This window comes from Anabrus simplex, chromosome 1 (assembly GCF_040414725.1).
Source record: "Anabrus simplex isolate iqAnaSimp1 chromosome 1, ASM4041472v1, whole genome shotgun sequence".
NCBI lineage: Eukaryota > Metazoa > Arthropoda > Insecta > Orthoptera > Tettigoniidae > Anabrus > Anabrus simplex.
The window spans coordinates 969,544,345-969,571,736 of NC_090265.1; the positions used below are offsets into that span (position 1 = coordinate 969,544,345).

The following is a 27,392-nucleotide window of genomic DNA, read 5'->3' on the forward strand; positions in this document are numbered from 1 at the left end:
ATTATGCAATGGCACATCGGTGTACATACATCACACTAACTCAAAGGTTTAGCAATTACTTAATATGATAAACTAGTGAAAATAAAATAGTACCGTACATTGTACAAATCGAGTCTTACATTTCGATTGTCTGCGTTAAACCTTGTCAATTAATTACACAGGCCTTTGAGCATAACATTCTAAAATTTCAGTTTTATTCCAGTAAGGAAATACTCCGTAACTTTCGTAGTAGCCTAAATGTTGGTGACATCAAGAAATCAGAGGGTCATGCCTAAAAGAATTCATATCGGATGATGCTTTCGATACGTGAAATAAATCTCGGTGTATAGTAAAAGAGGAGGTCAATATTTTGGCACTCTGTAGCCTTTAATTTATTCTTGTGCCTTTTATTATTATACATTCTTACGAATATGACTGTAATATAAAATTGAAAGGTTTGAACCATTTAGTAGAAAATCAATTGAACATAAGACAGTAACTTGCAACTGGTAATACTGCGAATAAAGGAAGTTCCTTTGAAACTGTACTGTATACCAAGGAAAGGCGCATCGGTACGCGCTATCAGCTCATCAATCGCCTAACGAATAGGAGGAAGTTGTTTCCACTGACAGCCCGGAGATATAATCTACTTAACGTGATTTCTAGTGAAATACGTATAAAAGAGATTAATTAATGCAAATTTGTCAGGAAAATGCAGAGAAGAAGCTTTAGTAGAAATATTTCAGATACTTTCATAATAACAATGTCTACTTTTCTTGTCCATCAGAAGAAATATAATACTTTTGAATAACCTGCTATTGTTATGACTGAGAGAACAGGTCTCCTACAGCAACAGCAACAACAACTAAAACAGCAACAAAATGCTCCGGAACAATAGACAATATAAATCTGTCTCATAAAATCAGAGCAAAAATATTATCGGACTTCTTACGTGTTCTATGATCACGTTTGTTTAATATTCGGAGTTCAGGGATCTTATTTACAAATTATTCAGAATAATCTTCACTCTCGTCTGAATCAGTGCCATCTGAAGTTTCACCGAGGTTGATGTCGGACTGGTCTAATTCTAATTCCTTATGCACCATGCATGACACCATGGTGTCACGCTCCCAGTATTCCTGCTCAATGTCTTTTACGTGGTCGCGACATTATTCCGTTTGTCTTGCGAATACTGTGCAAGCAATATCCGCAAAGAGCTTCCTTTTTGTAGAGTGTGTCTGCTGTCAAGTCACGAGAGATCTATAAGACAGATAAATATTTCGTACAGAATAATCATTTTTATTTATATTGGGAATAGGAGCGCCTCATTTATAAACAGTGAAGGCATTAGAGATGCTATGGCACACATTTTTATGCTAAAAGCTAATTATGCTGTGTTACTATTAATTGAAATATATTCTTATCACGGACCTCTCCTTTGAAATCTCCCCGAACCAACTCAGTGTGATTGACATCTGGATGATATGTTTCATATGTTCACTCATTGTATAAACACTTTCACGTGCCTAGTCTCGCAGTGGTCTCGCAGATTTAGAAGAGGACCTAGAAGCCATGCTCGTCACTTCAGTAATTTCAACTTAGCCCGCACGTAACAACACGCGCCGCTTGAGAGACATTTTCACTTCAGCGCTAGCCTGGCGACTGGACCTGCTGTAGGAGTGGGGGGACGATAGCTCCCACCACTGCATGTGCAACCATTTCTCGCGCAGGACGCTTTCAACCAAAATGGACTATACTGAGGTATCTCATTGATCAGTATACCAGGCAAAGTGTTCACTGGCATCTTGGAAGCGAGGGTGCGATCAATTGTTGAGAGAAAGTTGGATGAAAACCAGTGTGGTTTCAGAACACAGAGGGGCTGTCAGAATCAGATTTTCAGTATGAGTCAGATAACTGAAAAATGCTATGAGAGGAATAGACAGTTATGTTTATGTTTTGTAGATCTAGAGAAGACATATGACTGAGTACCGAGGGAAAAGATGTTCGCCATACTGGGGGATTATGGGATGAAGGGTAGATTATTAAGATAAAAAAAGGCATTTACGCTGACAATTGGGCTAAGGTGAGAATTGATGGAAGAACGAGTTCTTGGTTCAAGGTACTTACAGGGGTTAGACAAGGATGTAATCTTTCACTTTTGTTTTTCACAGTTACATGAATCATCTGCTGAAAAGTATAAAGTGGCAGGGAGGGATTCAGTTTGGTGGAAATGTAGTAAGCAGTCTGGCCTATGCAGACGACTTAGTTGTAATGGCAGATTGTGCTAAAAGCCTTCAGTTTAATATCTTGGAACTTGAATGAGTTTGGTGTGGAAACAAGCCTTCCCAAGACTAAACTGATGTCAGTAGGCAAGAAATCCAAGAGAAATTAATATTAGATTGAGGATACAAAACTGGAAGAGTTGGAGAATTTCAAGCATTTAGGATGTGTGTTCTCCCAGGATGGTAGTATAATAAGTGAGAATGAATGCAGTAAAGCTAATGCAGTGAACTCGCAGATGCGATCAACAGTATTCTGTAAGAAGGAAGTCAGCTCCTGGGGGAAACTATCTTTACACCGGTCTGTTTTCAAACCAACTTTGCTTTACGAGAGTGAAAGCTGGGTGGACTCAAGATACCTTATTCATAAGTTATAAGTAACCGAGAAGAAAGTGGCAAGAATGATTGCTGGTACCAACAGGTGGGAACAATAGGAGGAGGGTACTCAGAAGGAGGAGATAAAGGCTAAGTTAGGAATAAACTTGATGGAAGAAGCTGTAGTGGTGGGAATGGAGGAGGATAGGTTACCTAGGAGAATAATGGACTCTGTTATGGAGTGCAAGAGGAGTAGAGGTAAACCAAGACGACTCGGATTCTAATTACATATAGATGATGATGCTTGTTGTTTTAAGGGGCCTAACATCGCAGGTCATCGGCCCCATTATATATAGATAAGCCGTCTTACTAATAAAAAGTCCTTATACAGTTGTTTAACACTTGTATAGTTATACAGTGAATAAACCCTGTATAAGCGTTTTATATTTTTCTTACTAATAAACGTGGTATACGCATTGTATTACTATACAGCACGTATATACTCGTTCCAAGGCGTAGGAATCTCTTCCTGCAGTTCACTGGCGTTTTTCGCACGTTCACCGCCTTTATGATCGCTTCTGCTGGTTATCTACGAGCAAAACTTTCCGGAAAGTCGTGCAGTAGCACGGCATCTCGAAAAGGCAGTGGCAACACAAAGTGAGACAGCTGGGAATTGGTGTATACTGATATCAACATTTTTTCAGCTTGCTTGTGTAATGAACGCCAAAAAATAAATGGAAAATCTTAAGAAAAGATCAATAGCTCCTAACTGGGATAGTAGCCTACGGAAAACGTAGGCAATTGTAATTGAATCGGCGAGTTGAAAAGTGTACACTTTCCAAAATCCTTACTTTTCAGGAGAAAGGAAAACCTGTTTTGTAGCTAAAAGAGAGATTTGATCAAAAAAGTTTCTATTAGGCATTTATACATCATATTTCTGCGTATTCAACTACGAAGTATGGAAATCTTACTACGTATGGTTTTCAAGTTACAGCCTTTTTTTATGTCGAGGAATATGTCCTTTTTTATACTCAAATTTGAGAAAGATCTTTGTAGAGGCAGATAATGTATAATACAGTAAACTCGCAATTTCAAAAGTCTATTAAGCAGTAACACATTATTACACAAAAATACGCCCAACCATCATTTCTTTTATCGTTATTCATTGTCATTCCATGAGACAGCTGGAAATGGGCTTATATTAATATCAACATTTCTTCAGTTTGCTTGTGTAATGAACGCCAAAAAAGAAATGGAAAAGCTTAAGAAAAGATCAATAGCTCCTATCTGGGATAGTACGGAAAACGTAAGCAATTGTAATTGAATCGGCGAGTTGAAAAGTGTACACTTTCCAAAATCCTTACTTTTCAGGAGAAAGGAAAAACGGTTTTGTAGCTTAAAAGAAAGGTTTGATCAAAAAAGTTTCTATTAGGCATTTATACATCATATTTCTGCATATTCTACTACAAAGTATGGAAATCATATTACGTACGGTTTTCAAGTTATGCCATTTTTTATGTCGAGGAATATGTCCCTTTTTAGGGTACTGAAATTTTGATAAAGATCTTTGTAGAGGCAGATAATGTACAATAAACTAACAATTTCAAAAGTCTATTAAGCAGTAACACATTATTACACAAAAATACGCCCAATCATCATTTCTTTTATAGTCATTCATTGTCATGCCGTCTCTTTAAAGTATTTTACTTTACGAAGATGCCTAGCCTCCATATGTCTTCTATGTTTAAAATACTGTGAAGATCATCAATGTTATCGTCCATTCTTTCAATGTGTGTTCAATGTTATATGGATAAGTCGAATATTTCACCATGATTATATTACTGTAGACATTAAATACCACGAAAATATAAACTGCTCACTCGTTTCTTTTTCTGCTACTCGCTGCTATACAGCACTTATACAAGGGTCCTGGTCTGTATAAGCAATTCAATGAATAACTATAACATGTGTATACACAGGAGGCTTATACGTGGTTTATTAATAACGAATTTCACATAAACGGTGTATAGATCGAAATGAGACCACAGAACATTTCCAAATAGAGGATTGTGGCAGCGTTTCGTAAATTCACAGAGGCTTACAGACTGAATGCTGAAAGGCATAACAGACTATATTGAAGATGTATGTATGTATGTATGTATGTATGTATGTATGTATGTATGTATGTATGTATGTATGTATGTATGTATGTATGTATGTATGTATGTATGTATGTATGTATGTATGTATGTATGTATGTATGTATGTATGTATGTATGTATGTATGTATGTATGTATGTATGTATGTATGTATGTATGTATGTATGTATGTATGTATGTATGTATGTATGTATGTATGTATGTATGTATGTATGTATGTCTTAATTTCCTTGTAAATATTCCTTTGTATGCCAGAATTACGTGATTAATTTTTAGTTTAAGAAAGTGTGTTAATTATACAAGTAAATACAGTATTCTTAACTAGGGTCTCACCCTCACAAATTTGCAAGTCACCCATGGGTGTAAACTCGAAGGCCAGCCAGGAAATGCTGGGGCTGTATCTTAATAAGGTCTCAATAGCTACCTTCCCATTCCTAGCCTTTTCACATCACTGTCAGTGGAAACCTGTGTGTATTAGTGCAATAGTAAATCAATTGAAAAAAAAAGTATAATTTCAGGTATTTCTGTTGGGTTAATGTTGTTCAGTGTTCTCCAGAAATATCTTGCTGCAGTAAAGTATGCTTGTTTTTTTATTAGTTAACCCTGCGAGAGTGTGGTGTAAAAATGAAATATGCTTACAGTGGCCAGTATCTGAGACAAGGCATTTCATTTCTCCTTTGTTAAACTGGTAATGGTAAACATGGATCAGATGCTATACAGAATATATTACCTCTAACTCATAGTTTAAAAATGGACTTAAAACTAAAATTGAGGATCTTTCCGGAAGAACAGCCTATAGATCTACGAGACCTTTTCAGGAAATAAATTTATTTGAACTGTCGAGAATATACCCTCTAAATTTTGTTTCCCAATTTTACCACTTCAGTCCATGGCAGCACTTTTTGTTAGTTTGCAAAAGTATATTTTTACAGAAATAAATGTAAAATTGAAGATAATAGCAAGGAAAAAAAAAAAAAAAAAGATTTACTGTAACAGCAGTCTGAAGAAAGAAGAAGCTAAAAGGAAGAGATCAAGTGGTGAGAATTACATACAGGAAAAATCCGTTATAGCAAGAATTCATAACAGAAAAATATTTACTGGCTATAGCGGACTGTCGTTATATCGTATTTTTTGTAAAAGTTACAAAAAAACCCCCATACACGTTAAAATTGGTATGAGACGGCAACCAGTTTTTTCAGAACTTACGTCTTCACAGATGATATCCACACTATAGGTGGCTTACTCGTTTGTCAGTTTTCTAAATCTGATACTACGTGAAAGTGTGTGTTTAATTTCATTCTGAAAAATTATAGTATCACTCCAGAGGCTTCTGTGGCAAACATTTCAGTTTTCTTATTCAGACAGCGTCACCTAACCTAACCGTATATGTATCACAAATACATATTTCAGTGCCTGCAGACAAATGTTAACCTCTTCGCTATAAATGTACTTGGGAATAGCCTTTCTGAAATTTAACCAGACACGAGAAAATGTAAACTAACCTCTGAAATCAGTGATGCACTCTGCCATATCTTAAGGTATAGCACATTCTTACTTGTAACATTAAAATTAAGCAATCGTTTATTTCTAACAAGTTAACAACTGCTATCGACTATGTTATTTACACATTTATTATGAAAACATGTTATCTTCTATCATTTCAAAGTTTCTTTAGAGAACAGCAGTCGACGGGTATTATTAATTTACTCCAACATCGCCTTCAAATGTCAACGAGAGAGCTCGCAAGTGCACATAGCGAGAAAACGATACTGAAGATGATCAATTGCATTTTGTAGCAAATATTTCAGTTTTCTTATTCAAATAGCATCACCTAACCTAACTTAACCATACTACATGTATCATGAAAACATATTTCAAGCACCAGTAGAGAAATGATAACCTTCTCGCTATAAATTTACATGATAATAGTCTTTCCAAAATTTAATCAGACGTGAGAAAATGTAATCTAATCTCTAAAATTGGTGATGCACTCTGCCATATGTTGAGGTGTAACGCATTCATATCTAATTTCAGTATATAGTATTAAAATTAAGCAATAGTTTACTTCAGCCTTTATTTTTAACGAGTTAACAATTGTTATCGGACACGTTATTAATGCATTTATTGCGAAAACATTTTCTCCTCTTTCATGTTGATTTTTCTTTACGTAACAGGAGTCGACGGTATTACTAATCGACTCCGACATCACCGTCGAATGTCGACAAGAGAGCTCACTAGTGGAAATAGTGAGGAAACAATATCAATGATAATCTATTGCATGCAATATAATTGCTGGGCTTCATTAATATCAGTAATAGAAAAAATCGCGCTCTTAATCACTTGTAATAATGGATGCCTCGGCGATAGGCCTTTGCTGTAACCGAAGGATAATACACAGTTTAATAGAGGGATTTTTGAGGGACAGAAATAGGCTATTGTTATAACAGGGTTCTCGTTACATGCCATACTCGCTATAACGGACTTCTACTGTAAATAGAAAGGGAGTTGAGGTTGCAGCAAAAGACTTCTTGCCAATTGACAAATGTTGCCTAAAAAGTTATCAGAAAGTGCCACTTAACCAGCAAAAAGAAATGTTTGCACTATTTCATAATGGACAGAGTAAGGAACTGCAAGACTTTTATTTATCACACGTGTCGTGGAATTGAAAGTAAAGAATTCGGAGAAGGAAACTGAAAACCTACATGGGAATTTAGGTTGTGCATAACAGGGAAAATTAATTAATTTTGCCGTGCAGCTATCTGTAAGCTTCTCCAAGTGTCAGTTAAGAGATTAACCTCTTAACATAGCAATTATTTACAAGTGATTCTTTTTTACCTATTTTTTATTGTTAAAATGGACTCTTTAATGAAAAACAATGATAGTGGTAACAATGAATGTAAATTTTGTGAATTTAACAACTAAATGTAAGCAGCTGAAAAGTTCCTGTTTTAAAATCCTGAGCAGACTGGTGATATTTTTAACTTACATGTAAAATAAATAACACAGCACTAAACAGATGGCAAGTAAAATAACATGACACTCAATACTGTACAAGAAAGACTGTTCATATGTTTGTGGCTGTGTGAAATGCCCCAAAACAAGGTCAACACACAATGCTACATTGCACTCCTTATACATGTACCTGGATTCCCTCTAGAATTGCGCACACAGAGCTATCAGACTCACAATTTTTTTTTATTTTTTTTGCTATTTTGCTTTACGTCGCACCGACACAGATAGGTCTTATGGCGACGATGGGACAGGGAACGGCTAGGAGTGGGAAGGAAGCGGCCGTGGCCTTACTTGAGGTACAGCCCCAGCATTTGCCTGGTGTGAAAATGGGAAACCACGGAAAACCATCTTCAGGGCTGCCGACAGTGGGGTTCGAACCTACTATCTCCCGAATACTGGATACTGGCCGCACTTAAGCAACTGCAGCTATCGAGCTCGGTCAGACTCACAAAACTCAATGTCAAACTCTTCTTCACTCTCCATTTTCACCTAACAGATGAGCTACACTTAGATAGCAATAAATACGGGAAGGCCGTGAAAACGAGCCGCCTGAGTCACCGACATCCACTACGGTTGAGTCAGAGACTTTTTTTGGCAAAAATAGTAACATGAAGTAATAATGTTATAAATATCTGGAAGAAATACTGAAAAACAAGAAACAAGTATATACGGGCCTTTAAATTAGGTACCGATCAGTGAGCGACATTCCCGAGTACATTCGGGTTGTTATTTTATATAAATAAATAAAAATTCCGACTATACTCAGGCTTTTATACTAAGAGGTTAAGTGATATATAAGAAAAGGTATTAAAGTCAGAAGAGAGAAGAAGCAGTAATGTTAAACATGCACATAAAATGGAATCAAATCTCTTGGTTCTACTAAAGGAACCAGTGACAAAAGTCACTGCTGTAACAGTAAATCAAATTTAAAATATTTTCACAATCCATGTAAATGTTAAAATATTACTTGAATTGTTTTCAGATTACTTTTTGCGACAAACTGGTTAAAACTCGCAATGAAATACGTAACTTACTCCATGTTCTCTAAGGAACAGTATAATTATGCCTTCAGATTTAGAATCAATATTTTGGGGAAAAAAAAGTGTGGGTGGTATTCGGGATTATACAGTATTTTGACAATTTGTTCTCATCTGTGGGGTTACTACAACACTTAAATGACAATGCTTGGGCAACTACAAGACCCAATCATAAAGACTGGTCAGCCAAACTAAAGAAGAGGAAGTAAAACAGTTCAAGTGGTGGTGATGAGAAAGCTTTGGTTTGGTATGACAACAGTGACATCTCTGCTCAAAGAAACTTTAGACTGGCACTCTGCAGAAAGATGATAAATAATTTTTAATCAAGGAAGCATCTTAGTCGCAAACGATCGTTACCATTGTCAACCCTTTCTCCCAAATATCTCCATAAAATCACCAAGATATCTGGAAGGAAGAAGGTGTGTGCATATTGTGCATCTGTTGGAGGAAAAGCAGTATCAGGAAGAGGGATTCAGACAGCATGGGAATGTGACAAATGCAGCCTGCCTCTGTGTCTAATAGGATGCTTCCTCCAGTATCACCAAAAGAGGGGAATGGAGGTTTGAAAGAACAACCTAATGATTCCATGAATAGAGATATGGATGTGATGGTATGTTTTCTATTATTATCATCATTGAAAATTTTAATACATTGTGGTCAATATTTTTTATTATATTTAACTTTTTCCAAAACAATGTGCTCTGCTTCAACTTTTTCTAAATACAGTTGAAACTGGTTAAGACATCCCTCGCTAGCATGTTTCTCTCATTATTATGCCACTATTCCAAAGTCAAGGTCCATGTCCTATTAAATACGTGCCAAAGAAACCTGGATAGTGCATTTATGTCAATCTAATAAATTTGTAACTCCCACCATAAGGAATTTAAATTAGCATTCTCGGCCATGTTGCACGCACAACACGCCAGCGACAACTGGCCTGAGTAAGGATTTGGTAGAGAACTTAATTTCATGGCCCCAGAGCGTAGTTGTGTGTCAGCCTACAGCTACAGGGATCGTCAGTCCCAAGCCAGTCTTTGCTGGATTTGCTTGGATTATGCAACAGCAGCTCATTCGTAAGTGAATTGTGTAACAATGTACATAAATTAATGTAGGTCTATTCTACTTATGCATAGTGGTTTGCAGGACATAAAGTTATGGAGAAGAAGAAATCCAGACAATTTACAATGATGAAAAACTCAAGTTTATTGAGAAAGTTGATACTAATCCACATATGAAATGTGTACAAATTGCCCAGATGCTGGATATTCTTACAATGACGTTAAACACAATTGTAAACAACCGAAAGAAGATTGATGATGCTTGTCTGGCAGGAGGAAGCAGCCAAATGAAACGTGTCCATAAAAGCCAGTTTTCAGATTACATGATGTTCTGGTGAAATGGTTTAAACAAGCTTGGGCTTCGAATATTTCTAATGGTGGAACAGTGATTTGGGCCAAGGCATCATATTTAGCTGCCAAAATGGAATTGCATAACTTTAAGGCATCTAATGGATGGTTTAGAGTTTTTAAAAAACTGAATAAACTTTCACACAAATACGTATGTGGGGAGGCTGCCAGTGTCAATATCAATACTGCTCAGACTTGAAGAGATATGACACTGCCGGAAATCTTAAAGGACTATAGCCCTGATGATTTTTTTAATGCAGATGAAGCCGGACTATTTTTCCAGCTTCTTCCTGATAAAATGTATACGATCGAGGATGAGAAATGCCATGGAGGTAAACTCCGTAAAGAGAGACTGGCAGTGCTATTATGCTGCAATGAGAGTGGTACGGAGAAATTGATGTTGCTCATAATAGAGAAGTGGAAGAATCCGTGCAGTTTTAAGAATGCACGCAACTTTCCATGCCAGTATGCAGCAAATGCCAATCCTTGGATGATGGCATCAATTTTTGACAAGTGTCTGCGATCATGTGATGCCAGAATGGGAGTGCGGCAGAGGAAAACAGTGTTTTTCATTGACTGATGTGCTGCGTACGCAACTGATACATCTTATTTGAGAAATGTACGTCTAGTGTTTCTTCCCGCGAACTGTACAAGCTATCTCCTCCAACTGCTGGACCGGGGCATCATCCGGTGTGTGAAGCAGAAATATAGAAAAGATGCTTGTACAGAAGAGGTTGGCTTCCCTGGAAACGGCATCACGTAAAATATCAATTTTGGATGCCATGCATTTCTTAACATCTGCTTGGGCATTTGTAAACGAGACCACAAATTGAAACTATTTCTGTAAAGTGGGCTCCATTCATTCAGCCACTGATGATGTTTCAATTGAAATAATGGAAAGCACTGATCATATGGATGAAGAATGTAGGCAGCTTGGGACAGATGAAGAAGAGGTAAATTTTTGCCACATATGTTGAATGTGTTGACAATGCTGCCACCTGCGAAGTGCAGACAGTAGACAAAATTCATGAACAGCTGATGATTGATAAGAGAGTGATGAGCAAAAACCTGGGGATGAAAATTATACCGGTGAGATCTGCGCAGCAGTACCAATGCATTCGACCACAGTAAAAGCTATGGACATTGTGCGATGTTATGTGTCAAGTTTTGTCATGGATGACAGTGTAAAGGATTGCTTTACCAAACTCTATAATCTTGTATGTAATTTGGAATGAAAGAAGCAGCAGTCTACATTAGATATGTTTCTTACATGCAACTGATGATTCTGCAAGTTATTCTGTGTATTTTTAAACATGTGGTTCTTCATTCTGAATCAAATTCTTGACAAATTTTGTGCATTTAAATTGTTTGATGCAAATACTGACATGTATAGTTTGCATTTCTAACTTACTTCCTTGATGTTTTACTATATTGGTGTCCTCAAAATGTATTATTACTTTATTTGTTTCATTAATTATAATTGTAAACACTTGTTTCTTCGTTTTTATCATAATTATTTTTATGTTCAAACCTAACTTTAAATTTAACAGCATAATTCTTTTTATTTTTTAGCAAGTTTCCTCTTAATGACTTTTTTGGTTACCACAAAAACTTCCTAACCAGTTTTGACTGTACTAGGTTTAAACCTGGGGATAAGCAGATTGAAAACGTGGGTGGGAAAAGGTTAAAATGCTAAAACATAGTAAAATAAGCTATAGACTAGAAGGAATGGAAAGCATCACCAAAAATAAGACGCAATAAAGGTATTACATTAACTACTCACTACACTGGTCACAATGTACACAGTGTAGCTGGTCTCAGAGACCATGTCACAGTGTTTTCTCACAATAGTTCGTGACTGGCAACATGAGCTGCACGAGCAGGGTTGCAACTGAGGAATGTACAACAATGTATAGCTTCTGAGCTCTAACAGTGGGAATTAAAAAAAAAAAATAGTGTTGCGAGGCCCAGAACAAGAAACTATCCCACACCATCTGTGGATTAAAGCAGGGTAATATCTTAAAACTCCATAAACCCTATTCAGTTGCTCATAATGTAATTCTGAGTCAACTGTACAACCATCGAGACCAATATGAAGTGATCATCATCTTCTAATTTCCACCCAACAGAGGGCATCCTTTATGTATTTCTAATGCTTGTCCCAATTCTCTACAATCAGGTATGAAGTGAGATGAATATTTGTAGCGAGTTTACATTTCATCAGAGGAATTGAAACCGACTTTCAACCTATTAGGTCGTGTTACGTATATTTAGTACGTGTTGAAGAGATGTTAAGTACAGAACAAAAATGGCCAATCAGACACCAGTGGGATCCGAACCCACAACCTCCCGATTTTGCGTTGGTTGTTCTACCAATTGAGCTATGGTGGCCTAGGCCATCTTTGTTCTCTTGGAAAGGATCTAAGCTACAGGTCTGGCAATACTGCCATCACACTGTGGAGTGTGTTTAAGTCACTCGTTGAGAGCCAAATCAATGAATATTGAATTTTTACAACCGCATTGTAATCGAAACTGACTTTCAACCTATTAGGTCGTGTTATATAAATTTAGTATGTGATGAAGAGACGTTAAGTACAGAACAAAAATGGCCAACTGGACACCAGTGAGATCCAAACCCACAACCTCCCGATTTCGGCACCAACAGCAGCAGTTTTGATGTGTCATTTGATTTCAATTTTGGATGTGTTGTTCGGACTTCATCAATGTTTTAAAATTTGGATTGTAAATTGAGACATACCAGATTGTTTAATTTATTATGTGTTGTATGTGAGCATATGTTTCTCCAATTGGATAGTGGCTGAAGAAGACCCAGTGTATATGGCGTCGAAACTAGTCCTAATTATATAAGACACTATACAAGGTAATGGTACTGAATAGGGTGGACTCTTCTCTACCCTAATTGTCAATACAGACCATAATGATTCATAACCCATAACAGGACTTGAACCAGCAAACCACGGTGTTGGACCATATAGACTTGATGCCTTAGTAATCATGGCTACCAAGCAGGCTCAACAGAGCTTATCCTTCTTTGCTGAAAACAACTTTCAACAAACTTCAGATTGAGATCCTCTTCCTGTAAGTACCCACTGCTTACTCTCTTCAAGATTCTGTAAAAGGAGCTATCTTTTATTGTATATAATAATGTGTTTCCAGAACCAGTCATATAGGAAATTTATAAGAAGTGGTTTCCAGATATCATCTTGTCACTAGGCTTAAGCTGTGGTCAGTACATATGGAACTACTCATCAACTTCTTTATGCTACGTCGATTTCATGGAGTTGTTTAGCAACTGCCTTGCAAAATACCAAGACTTGTTGTGCTTAGATGAGTGGCAAGAGGCAGTTAATCTGCAAAGCTGGTATCAGTGAATAATCTGAACCAATTTGAGGTTCTAGCAATAACCATCCCTTCATATTCTACAAAATATTCAGTTGCAGATTTGTATTTGAATACTTCTTCCAAAAGCAGCACTCAAATTGTGTTGCCATCACATATTTTCAAGGATATTGTGACAATGAAGGTTGAAAATGCAGGAGGTGCAGAAAGTTACAATGCCAGCAGAAGATGACAATGTTGATGGGTCACAGGCAAGAGTAAGACAAGAAACCCAATGAATTGCTATAGCTGGAGCTGACTGACATTGGAGAAGGCACCCAGAATAATCTTGAAATGAAAACTGCGAAAATTGCCTGCTGGCCCATATAAAGAGCAGAGCTGATGAATGCCAGTGACTCTTGAGTAAGTTATGAGGCAGTCGCAAGTCAGTGACAGGTCATTAGGCAGTTGGCCTTGAGTGAGTTAAAAGACGTGGTTGCAATTCAGTGAAGTCATCTCAGAATGTGACATAAAATGCAGCGATATGTGAAAAACAGCTCTGAAGACTACACTGTGCTGAAGGAGGTCAAGTTGGAGAGCAGGGGTTTGATGCACCACAGAGCTGTGTGTTCTACCACGTTTGTAAGTACAAACTGAGTGAAGTGGAAAACTCAAACGCGAGTGAACTCATAAATAACTGTAAACAGTAGTTTAATAAATTTAGTCGATAGTAAAAACATGCTAATTCTTTTTTTTACAATTTGCTTTATGTCTCACACACACACAGATAGGTCTTATGGCGACGATGGGATAGGAAGAGACTGTGGCCTTAATTAAGGTACAGCCCTAGCATATACCTGCTGTAAAAATGGGAAACCACGGAAAACCATCTTCAGGGCTCCTGAATGCAAGCCGATAGCTACGTGATCCAAATCACACAGCCACTTGCTCGGTCATGTTACTTCTCTGAATAATCACTTTAGTATGAAAGAATCTGCTAACTTGCCACAATATTTTTGAGAATAGACAATGAATATATAATGATCTACAACTTTTATTTGTCTTGTAGAGCATTAATCAAAATAATAATAATAATAATAATAATAATAATAATAATAATAATAATAATAATAATAATAATAATAATAATAATAATAATCATAATAATAATAATAATAAAATTTTCTTTCCGTCCCACTTTTTGGAGACACTTGAGGTGCCGTTTTAGTCTTGCAGGAGATCTTTCACGTGCCAGTAAATCTACCGACACGAGGCTGACGTATTTGAGTACCTTCAAATACCACCAGACTGAGCCAGGATCGAACTTGCCAAGTTGGGGCTAGAAGGCCAGTGCCTTAACTGTCTAAGCAACTCAACCTGGCAAAATAAAGTCAACAACAAACACAAACAATTATTTGTTGCCTGCCAACTCAAGACCAATAGATAGAATATTAACAGGAAAATAGTTTTCAGATAACCTTGTAATATTAATATTGCTATTACTAAACAGATGTTTCCAGAGGCAATGAACAACACAATAAAATAAATTTCTATTCAATCACTACCTTCCTATTTGCTCAGCAAGTGAAGCAGCACGTGCTTTTGTTTCTGCAGATGAATTTTCACTCCCCATGTAGCAAGTGACAAACAAACGGTTACATAACTCTCGTGGATCTCGAGGAGTGTAGACACCATCACACAGAATCTTGCGTACATCAGCAAGCACTTGACAGTCTGAAAATTACAATGTGTAATAAAGAGCATTAATTTCACATCAATTGAACCAAGTCCGTAAAAGAATAGCAAGAAATTTATGCACATAATCACCTCCTGCATTGACTGCATTTACAACCAAATTGCACATAGAGAACACGATACAAGCTGTGCTTGATGAATCAACTCCCCCACTTAATGGAAGAAAGAACCCTCCTTGGCCTGAACGTCTGTAAGAAAAGACAAGAAACAATCAATGAGACAGAATGGAGAAGCCAACTTTCTTACTTTCTGAAATATACTCTAGCCAAACTGGGACTGTTTCAGAATTAAGCATATATATGAAGATGGTAGTGCGTCAAGATTATGAATTTGTGCTTTTATATTTGACCTTGTATCTTTGTATTATTCTCTCTGCCTGCATTAGCCTGTCAGGCCCGGTTTCATCAACGTGGGTTAAATATTCTCTAACCCTGGGTTTGTTAACTTAGAGTTAATATTTTAACTCATTCTTACAAGTCACGCGTTTCACCAAGCTATTTCGGCAGAGGGTTAACTAACACCGCGTTAACCCTCGCAGGAAACAACTGTCCTAATAATCAAGGAGGCAGTGACTAAAAATCAGAGATCATGAACACACTTCTTGCGTGGTTCTTTTGTTTTTTTCTTGCGCTGTACTTCGTTTTCTTCCTCAGGTCCGTGGTAGATATTATTCTTTCGTGATCTTGAACGAAAAATGGAAGAAGTGCAGAAGAGAAATAGTAGCACGAATTTTTCTGCTTTAGAAAAATCATTACTTATTGAATTAGCCTCCGAGTACCGAAGTATTATATAGAATGCAAGAAGATTGACGGTATACAATTAAAAGAAAAGGAGGATGCATGGGAAAGAATAACAGGGGAATTTAATAATATTGCCCATGTTACAGTGCGATCTACAAAACAACTAAAACAGTTCTATAAAAATTTTAGCTTCTCTGGGCCAAGAGTTGTTTTGAAAGTTGGCACACCTTCACAGCAATAACACACACTATTGAAGTGGTGTTGTGCAGTTGCATTCCTATATGCCACTGCAGTGCTGTCGTTATCAATGTGAAGAATGATGTCATTCTCAATTCCAACATTCCTGTTCTTTCTCCTTCCTGTGAGATACTGATGCAGAGTCAAGTCCTGTGGGGGAAGTTAATCTCGGGTCTCCACAGCAATATTGTGTAGTACCACTGTTGCTACTATTACGGTCAATGTAGTTTCTAGTTTAGTTCGCAAACCCAAGTTTGTTTCGATCAACTGTGTATTCTAACCTCTCGCGAACTTCATCGACGAATTTACTGACGACAGTTTTTTAAGTCTATCTCTTCAGAAATTGTTCCTCAGATAGATTTTCAAAGTCTTTCCTTCTTATTATAGGCCTATTTCTGTTAGGAACACCGTTTAACAAATCTAAATAAAGCAACTCTGCATCAAATGCATGATTTACTGTGGCCATGTTGCTTTTAACCTTGAATAAACAGTTTAACCCAGGTGAAAGGAGGGGTTTACTTAACTCCGGTCTTAACCTAGAGTTAAAAATAATCCTCCTTGATGAAACGGAATGAAGAGTCAAACTCAGAGTTAAAACTGTGTAACTCGGGGTTAAGGTTTTACCCACGTTGATGAAACCGGCCCTCAATGAATTAATATTGTTTGTGAGTATTTCTATTCTTCTTCCCAGTCTGAAGTCTTTGACAATGTACAATTCATCGATTATAATGGAAATATAACAAGTAAAGCCTGGTGAGGTGAAGAACAACTAAATGAAATATGCAAATGTGTCATTAATCAAAAGGAACAAACAAGTGACAAATCTAGTCATATATACAGTGCAGGTAGAATGATACGAACAGGGAAAGGAACACCAAATAAGATATTCACGGTGACAGTCAGATCAGAACTATATGTCAGCTTTTCCAATCGACATCCAAGGAGCAGTTGCAAAAGACTGACAAACTATCCTTATCACACAAGGGCCTTATTCGATTACTTACATATTTATAGTAAAACTAATTTTTAGAGACCTCTGCTTTTATTTACCACCTATTTACTTACTATCCAAATGCATCACTCTTCAGCACAAATGACTGCCACAACTTCTCAACAGACAACTTTTGGAAACACTGGAGGTAGAAGTATTTACTGCTTCTGCAGAGTTTCCATCAAGTACACTGTCCTAGAAGAGGTGGGAAGATCCGAATTGGCGTTGAAGAGGATGTCCGACCAAGGCACACCTGTGTGCTAATCGAGGAGTTGATGGAAGGCAGAGATGGACCAGTATTATCGGCACACTTTATCTTGGTGCATTTGTGTACGGGGGTGAGGTGTAAGGAGGGAGCTGTCCCGGTTACGATAGTGCTGCCAACTGAATGAAAATTAAATCTGAATTGAATTGAGAATATGATCGATTGATATGAAGTTTCTAAACCGTTATTATCTTAAGACAACAGCTATGTCACATACACATTATGTAACATTATATAACATTTATCGATTCGAATCTTGTTCCTAGCATGAATTCTATAGTTTGGCTTTGCTGTGTAAACAACAACAGTACTAGTACGTAAAGTGTACGGCAGACGTCGGACAACGATGCTTAAGCGATTCATAGTTTGTGTTTCAAAAGTTGCTAGTACGAATCTTGAAGATAGCCGAGGTCGACCGATTCAGCACTAGGGTGTAAATGCACCAAGATAAAGTGTGCCGATAATACACATGGTAATGAACTTGCGAGGCCTGTTCAATTGATCGTACCATTGGAGGTAGACAAGGATGGCGGAGGATGTGGAGGAATGCCTTTTTCTCATAAACTCCAAAACGACATTTGCTATTTGTAAGGATTTCTATAGTATTTCTATTTGTAGGTTCTTTGACAATGTGCAAATAAATAAGACAAGATGGCCAGTATCTTTACTTCCTTGTCACTGCCACATTCTAGACCAACAGCCCCAACAAGCAGAACAACAATTCTAATTTACAAAGACAGGAACAGACAAGAAGGTACACTATGTGATCAAAAGTATCCAGACACCCACAAAAACAACGTTTTTCATCTTAGGTGCATTGTACTGCCACCTACTGCTTGGTACTCCATATCAGTGACCTCATTAGACATCGTGAGAGAGCAGAATGGGACGCTCCGCGGAACTCACGGACTTTGAACATGGTCAGGTGATTGGATGTCACTTGTGTCAGAAGTCTGTACACGAGATTTACACACTCCTAAACATCCCTAGGTCCACTGTTTCTGATGTGATAGTGAAGTGGAAATGTGAAGGGACACGTACAGCACGGATGCGTACAGGCCGACCTCGCCTGTTGACTGACACAGACCGCCGACAGTTGAAGAGGGTCGTCAAGTGTAATAGGCAGTCATCTATCCAGACCATCACACAGGAATTCCAAACTGCATCAGGATCCACTCCAAGTACTACGTCAGTTCGGCAGGTGAGAAAACTTGGATTTCATGGTCGAGCAGCTGCCCAAAGCCACACATCACGCAGGTCAATGCCAAATGACGTCTCGCTTGGTGTAAGGAGCGTAAACATTGGATGACTGAACAGTGGAAAAACGTTGTGTGGAGCGACGAATCACGGTACACTATGTGGCGATCCAATGGCACAGTGTGAGTATGGTGAATGCCCGGTGAACGTCATCTGCCAGCGTGTGTAGTGCCAACAGTAAAATTCGGAGGCAGTGGTGTTATGGTGTGGTCGTGCTTTTCATGGAGGGGGCTTACACCCCTTGTTGTTTTGCGTGATACTATCACAGCACAGGCCTACATTGATGTTTTAAACACCTTCTTGCTTCCCACTGTTGAAGAGCACTTCGGGGATGGCGACTGCATCTTTCAACACGATCGAGCACCTGTTCATAATGCACGGCCTGTGGCGGAGTGGTTACACGACAATAACATCCCTGTAATGGACTGGCCTGCACAGAGTCCTGACCTGAATCCTATAGAACACCTTTGGGATGTTTTGGAACGCCGACTTCGTGCCAGGCCTCACCGACCGACATCGCTACCTCTCCTCAGTGCAACACTCCGTGAAGAATGGGCTGCCATTCCCCACGCAACTTTCCAGCACCTGATTAAATGTATGCCTGCAAGAGTGGAAGCTGTCATCAAGGCTAAGGGTGGGCCAACACCATACTGAATTCCAGCATTACCGATGGAGGGCGCCACGAACTTGTATGTCACGTTCAGCCAGGTGTGTGGATACTTTTGATCACATAGTGTATTAACATCCTAATAACTTAACATCACCTAAAGCAATTACTAACATAGAGGATAAACTGGTATATAAATTAATTTCTTTGATATTACCTCAGGTAGTCCCACAACCAACATGCAGGTCCCAACTCTATCTCCTGCTGTGGAGTATGATACTTCCATTCTATTGGTATGTAAGTTGGTACAGCTACATCCTTTTCAAGTGATAAAGCGAAGTCTGCAGCAATTCGTGGGTATGACGGGCTATCACCTGACAGGTGGCTCCTGGAACGTATAGCATTTCGATATGTGCGAATATCTTCTAGGTCAATTGTTGCTACAGTCACCTCCTAAAGAAAATAGAAAGCTTCATAAGAAACTTCAAGAACACGGAACTAAATAACTTAGAAATACAACTAATGCTTTCCATGATTAATAGTAAGTCTTGCAGCAACAAGTTTAAATATCCATCAATGCATTAGAAATTTTTACAGGACCAGAAAGCTCCTAAATTGATGACTTGAATAATGAGGGGAAATGGGAATCATAAAAAAAAAAAAAAAGACGTTGAAAGCTTAGACCACGAATGCCATAATATCGTCATGCCCGAAAAAGATTAAAACTGATAGCCTATAATGTCCTATGACCCTAAATCTTTTCAACATTACACCAAATGACTGATGTTAATTGAGATGTCACCTCCTACAGAAAATAAAAAGCTTCATAAGGAACTTCAAGAACATGGCATTAAATAACTCACAAATAAAACTAGGGCTTTCCATCAATCCATTTCTGATCATTCCTTTCTCAAGGCCCTAGAATTATGTCGCAAACCATATGCAGTTCAAAAGTATACTCTTGCTGCTACTGGTATAGTATGCCTGTATCCCATTCATTCTAACTGATATCCTGAACTTACACAAAATCTCCACAGTGATCATCAGTGTGTTTCTGATTACTTTCCTTCTCCACCGATTTTCCATCCTTACTTGTCAGCAGACTACTCTCACACTCTGCATGCTATCATCTGTTAAATTAAAGAGATATAAGTATTAAAATCACTGATAAATCCCAGCATTACCCACACGTTTCTGACAGATTTCCTGAATTCAAATCTGTGATAAAATAGTGTATGATCTATTGGATTTCTTTTAACCTATATCACCACTAGCAATGGTGGATGGCATCAGTACAATGCTACACTTAAAATAGCAGTTAAGAATTGGAAAGGAACAAATAAGTAACAAATTCATATACACAGAGACAAGCTATCACGTACCGTGGCTGACAGGTCGGTTTTTGCAGCAGTAATGCCATCTAGCAGAGATGAGTAACAGGCAAAGAGACACCTCAACTAACAACAGTCATTGAGTGTAATGTTGAAAAGATTTAGGGACATAAGACATTATAGGCTATTATTTTTGTTCCTTTTCTGGCATGACAATATTATGGCATTTGAGGCCTAAGCTTTCAACAACAGATTTTTTATGATTCCCACTTCCCCTCATTATTTAAGTTATCAATTTAGGAGCTAATCTGTTGTATGTCATCACTTTTTTTTTTTCCAGCGAAGACAGATGGGTTCATTATTAATACAGAGTGTGAGGGAAAATTAAACAGATAACATGAGGGGAGTAAAGGAAGTGTATTTGATACAATATGGTACAGCTGTCAACGTCCCCTTATTGTCCAGAAGAACAAAAGTCAATGTTTTCTGTTTTTCTTTACAGTGCACATGTGACAAGTGTTTGTAAACACAGATATATTCATTGCACATGGTATGACCATTGGACAAACAACCATGGCACTCATGTCCGTGTTTATGTCTCACAGCGAGTGTTCATAAAAATCAAGTTACATAACCAGTTGGTGTCCTTGTTGTGATTCAGACTACTACTCTGACCTTAATCCAGGTATGTTATGTTTAACACAAGAGATTGCTTGCATTGTGACTGAAGGGACTTACAGCAAACAGAAGCAAGTCACTGTACTGCAGAGTGTGCACTTACCTATTGTATTACCTTACATAAAAGTATTTTGGTTTTACAATCTACCATAACAGTACCCGCAGTAAATCCAAAAAATATAAATGGCTTTAACATATGCCTTGCAAATATCATTATCCGCTATTCAGCATGATTGTGGAACAAAATCCCTTTCACGCTGTATAACTGCCATCTACTAAAGATGAGTGGCAGTAGAAGAGATAGAGCACACCAAAAATAATCAGTCAATGTTATGTTGTTGTTGTTGTTGTTGTTCTGTTATATGGGTTAGGGCACTGTAGGCAATCACATAATTAGTTTTCTTCCAGCTTGCTGATATAGGGAGCATGCACAGTATTGGTTACAGAGAACTTTGGTGGATTCCGAGCATTACTGCAGGAAGAGTGTGTCTCACTGAAGTGAAGACTTGCGCCACAGTTATGTAAAAAATATCACTGCATCGTATCATCAAGTTATGAACTAGTGCTATGGAAGTTGTAATAAAATATGGGTTTGAATACATACATTACCAAAACAGTTGCAATTCAACAGTGAATAAAGCACAAAAACAAGCTGAGAGTGGCCACATGTTACAAGTTGAAGAAAGACAAATTGTTTGAAGTTGTACACTTACTGGCTTCGTTGTAAGGCAGACGAATGTCAGTAAATGCCCGTACAAGGTTACAATTGAGGTAATTATGCAAGCTCACTATTTTATGTGAGTCAGTGAAGTCTATAATATTTTGAATTTCTATTACAATTTTGACAATCAACGAAGCTGTGCTGAATCAAATAGTAACAGTATGGCTGGTCCCAGAGGGCACTGCAAACATGCATGTGCCATTATACAGTACTGCAATTTTGATTCAAGATTTAGTGACACAAATTTGCCACAAGAAGGGGAGAAACCAAGTTTGAAAACAGCTGGTATGTAATATTATCGCTAGACATGATATAGGCTTTTGGGCTTATGCCGTGTCAAGAAAATAAGGTGAAATTCTTTACGTTTCACAGAGAACTTTGCTCTGCGTCATCAGAAAAAAATCTCGACTGTCCACGAGAAGGGCTTCTGAAACAATGAGGTGTTTGAAATTAGACGTTGTAATAGAAGTGGAAATGGTACATTCATTCATCACCAGATGGCTCCACGAACACGGTACAGTGCTAGCGTTCGAAGCGGAAGTTGACAGAACCATCAGAATCAGTCTGAGAGGGTCATATAACGTAACATGCATATGCACATATGAAGGTATGACATTGACATAAGCCTGGAATGAAACATCTGGCAATGAGGAACGTACGAATTTGGAAAACACCAACACGAAATAACAATAGTGAAGCGATAGGGAAGGGAACTACCTAAGTATATCCATAATGACTGGCAACCAGGTATTACTTAATTGATAGCCAGTGTCCCTGTTGAAATTGTTAGGATTTCTACATATTTCCACAGCTTCCCGTATAATCCTGGACCTGTAGTGTCTAGTGTGGGTAAGACGTCGAGTATCTTGGAACATGACATCATGACCCGACAATAGAGCGTGCTCAGCTATTGCTGATTTGTCTGGCTAGTTGAGACGAATATTACATTCATGTTCCTTGATACGAGTACCAATGGACCGGCATGTTTGGCCAATGTATACCTTACCGCAAGTACAGGGAATTTTGTATACCCCAGGATGTAAAAGTGGGGACAATTTGTCCTTGGTTTTACCCAGACTGTGAGCAATTTTAGTGACGATGTCAAACACGGTTTTTACATTGTGTTTGCAAAGGACCTTGGCAATTCGATCTGTAGTATTGTGAATATAAGGCAGGTAGGCAGTTCCCTTCACTTCCTCCTGTGATGCTTGGTCATTTCTCTGGGATGCAGGGCTCTATGAATCTGCAAATTGCTGAACCCATTACCCTTGAACGTGACTTTGATGTGTCCATCTCCACCTCGATATTTGATGGCTGACAAATTCGTCTCACCTTCTTGGTGAGTGTCATGAGATTGCCTTGTTTTTGTGCTGGATGGTGGTGAGAATCTGCATGAAGATAGCGATTTGTGTGGGTAGGCTTATGATAGATGATATGTTCTAAGGAGCCGTCTGGTTTCTTTCTTACTAAAACATCCAAGAAAGGAAGGCATCCGTCCGACTCCGTCTCCATAGTGAATTTAATTGAAGGATGTTGCTGATTTAGGTGGTTTAGAAATAGACAGTTTCTCAGGACCTTCTGTCCAGACCACAAATGTATCATCAACATACCTTTAAATACCTCCACCATATCATAGGTTTGACGGGTGCCGAAGCAATAGCCTCCTCCTCAAAATGCTCCATAAAGAAATTAGCCACTACAGGCAAAAGTGGACTTCCCATAGCCACTCCGTCCGTCTGTTCGTAAAAATTGCCACCCCACAAGAAATAGCTGGAAGTCATGCAGTGGTAAAATAGCTTAGTAATGTCCTCAAGGAACAGGTGTTAAATGAGAGACATGACCGAGTCAATCGGCACTTAGTGAATAAGGACTCCACATTGAAACTCAATAAAAGTGCATTAGGTTGAAGGGTCATGGTTGACAGCTTGTTGACGAAATACAGAGAGTCCCTGATGTATGAATCAGTTCGTCCTATGTGAGGTTGAAGCAATTCGCTTAGGTATTTAGCCAGAGCATACATAGGAGAACCTATTGCACTAAAAATAGGTCTGAGGGGAACATCTTTTTTATGGATCTTAGGAAGTCCATATAATCTAGGTGGCACTGCGTCCCCCAGGGACAGATGTTTAGCCTCCTCTTTGGAATTGAAGATTGCTTTAAGAGCTTCACGGTGGCGTTGGATACACGAGTGATAGGGTCACGTGAGCTCAGTCTATAAACAGGTTCTGACAATATAGCCTAGATCTTATCCTTATACTCGCCAGTGTCCATAACCAATGTCGCATTACCCTAATCAGCTGAGAGAATGGTCAGTTCAGAATCGTCTCCAAGTTCCTTCAAAGCTCTCCTCTCGCCTCTTGTTAGGTTGGGCGCGGGTACAACAGCGGACTTATGAGTCTCACACATTTCTGTCTTAACTCCTCAGCCTCATCCGTAGGTAGTTTGTGGATGAGCTGCCTAAATGGAAGTAATTAACTCCTCAGTGGGAATTTTAGAGGGAGCAACAGCAAAATTAAGACCCCTAGCTAGAACTGCCGTTTGGTTCTCGTCGAAGGATTTCTTGGAAAGATTTACAACAGTTTTACTACCATCCGGGTTTGTGCGAGAGACCACCTGTTTCTGAGCTAGTCGGAGGAACTTTCTGTCTGAATGACACCTTTGTTGAAGAGCAGTAATGCGATCAAAAGACAACCATAATTCCTGCGAGAGAGTGTTGCTTAACAGCTAACACGCTAGCAAGGCTCTTGTGATCGAGAGAGTGCATTACACTCGTAAGGAAGTGGACTCAAGTCTCCCGAGAGTTGTTTCATTTACACCTGCTGTTAAGCAACACAGCCATCTTCAAGTAGGTGGACAGTCTCCTCATCAACCCAAACACTTCTACACTCATTTCTTCTCGGCTACTGACAAACTCACTTCTGCTTCCCACCTTCATTAGGAGGACAGTCATAAACACTCATTGAGGAACCATTATGCTCATCCTATTATGTGCTCATTTTCATGTTCCCATCTCTCTCTATATAACTTGATTTGAAACAGCAATGTTTAGTTTCGCTGATTAGATACTGGTACCTGACTGACTGAAAAGTCAAATAATATTCTACTTTGTCTTTTGTAGCTTCTCTTAACTACATATTATCTATTTCTATTTTACTTGGCAATTAATTTAATTCTAACTCCTTCCTTCCATATTACCCACATATAATTCATGTTTGATCAAGCTAAATGTAGGCCATGCAATGGAATTGAAGATGGTGTCAGCGAAGGATGTAAGTGAAGATAGCTCCCGGTTCTCTTGCAAAATAATCGGGAATATGTGTGGTGTAAACAAGAAGCGAGTGAAGAATGGTATCCAGTGGGAAAAGTGTTTAATTTGGTACCATTTTGAGTGTATATGTAGTGCTGGTTTTGGTAAAAATGAAGATACTTGAACCTGTTTGAGCTGTGGCAAGTGCAATTTGAATAGCGGCAATAAACCTAGGCCTACACTGGTCAACGAATCGCTGGCGTCTCATTCCTCGGAGGATGGAGGTAATGATAATGTACTTGTAATTTTCTCTTTATTGCAACAAGATTTAGAAGCATTAAAAGTGGAGAATGAGATCTTAAAGGAGAATGTACGTTTACTGCAATTGAAAGTACTGGTAAACACTCAGAACACAGGTGGCTCTGTGAATTCTAGCGTGTGGTGTCAAGTTGCTTCGGATTCTAGGAGGAAAAGTGTACAGTTAAATAAGGACAACTTTGTAATTGATACCAAAAATAGATTTTCAGCCCTGAGGGAAGTAAGCGATACGCAAGGACTTATCCGTATGGGAAGCAGTCAAACGTATAGCATAAACTCGGCATAGACGTGGCAAAGTTAGGCCTAAAATCCCACATAGTGCACCGGCGAAAGTGTCAAACATTCTTATATTTGGTGATAGCCAGGTGAGGGGAATTGCGAAGGAAATGAACAATGAAGATATTGCAGCATCAGCCGTCATCTATCCTGGGGCCCCAATCAAGAAGGTACTGGAAAACACGGAGCAGGCAGCAAGAAATCTTGGAAGTCGTGATGCAGTAGTGATCATCGGCGGGACAAACGACATAGCTCACAACGATGCTAAGAATGTCATTTCACAACTTAAATGTACACTAGGACTCACACTAACATCTTTCTAGTGAACGTGCGCCACAGGCATGATTTGAGTAGAAACTTGTGTGTGAACATTGAAGTGGACAAAGTTAATACAGATATGGTTAAAATTTGTAAACATTTTCTTAATACTCAGGTAATTGAATGCAGCAGTTTCGAGAGACACTGTTACATAAAGCATGGCCTTCATCTAAACAATTCAGGTAAACAAAAGATTGCAAATATTGTTCTAAATTTTATTAAGCACAAGATATGTACTGTAAAAAAGGCAACTCCCTTGAGTTATAATACTGACCAGGAAAACTAGTAGAAAGAGCTGGCTTCAAGCTGGCTCAGTCAACTAGAAAATGAAACTAGGAAAGTAAGGAATTTCAAGTTACCCAATTGCAACAGTCAAGTTTTAGGGAGGAAGGGGGTCTGAGATTGCTCTTGGTAAACTGTCAGAGTGTAGTAAATAAACAATTAAAATTCTCATCCGTCCGACCTGCAGAATGAAAACACGCACCAAAGTCATGCAGTACATCTGCGTTTCATAGTTAAGAAAATGTCCGTCTCTGTAGATTACTGAAGCTCTGATGACGTCGCACAAATAGGTGAACAGTTTTGTATGTCCGAACCACTCATTGCAAGCGTGGATCAGTCATGTGACATGTCTGTGTCTTGTCGGTAAGAATGTCCGCCAGCATAACAGTTAGAAAAATTAGCTGCTGTTCTCGGGGGCCTGAGTTCAATGCCCGGTTCTACCAGAGATTTAAGAATGGTAGGAAGGTTGATATGCAGTAAAATGGTATGTGCAGCTCACCTCCATTGAGGGCGTGCCTAAAAAGTGCTGTACCACCTTGGGATGAGAAAACAAGTTTTAGTAAAGAAATATTCACAGTTGTTGCTATTAATATAACAGGTGAGATCATTAACAAAGTGATCGTTGAATATCTCATAACTCAGGCCAATACAGGTAATTTTTGGAGAGAAACATTTTTAAAACATGATAAAAACAATCCAATAATGATTGTTTTACTGGTCAACGTACCTAACAAATAATCTATATATTAAAAACGTTTACTAAGAACAGCTTTGGCAAATCCATCTGTCCGTTCTACTGGACCGATTTGCTTCATTTTTGTTTTATTCTCTTTGGAATTACC

General features: G+C 38.4%; 1 protein-coding gene across 3 annotated transcripts in view; it reads right to left on the minus strand.

Moving 5' to 3' along the window:
* Nadsyn (NAD synthetase) overlaps positions 1 to 27,392 on the minus strand; it is a 200,668-nt gene that overhangs the window by 92,235 nt on the left and 81,041 nt on the right. For all 3 annotated transcript variants that reach the window (XM_067136801.2, XM_067136802.2, XM_067136804.2), the window contains exons 8-10: positions 19,597 to 19,832; positions 15,355 to 15,470; positions 15,093 to 15,261 (exon numbers count right to left, since the gene is read on the minus strand). In XM_067136801.2, coding sequence (XP_066992902.1) covers positions 15,093 to 15,261; positions 15,355 to 15,470; positions 19,597 to 19,832 — 521 coding nt within the window. The remainder of the gene's footprint in view (positions 1 to 15,092; positions 15,262 to 15,354; positions 15,471 to 19,596; positions 19,833 to 27,392) is intronic.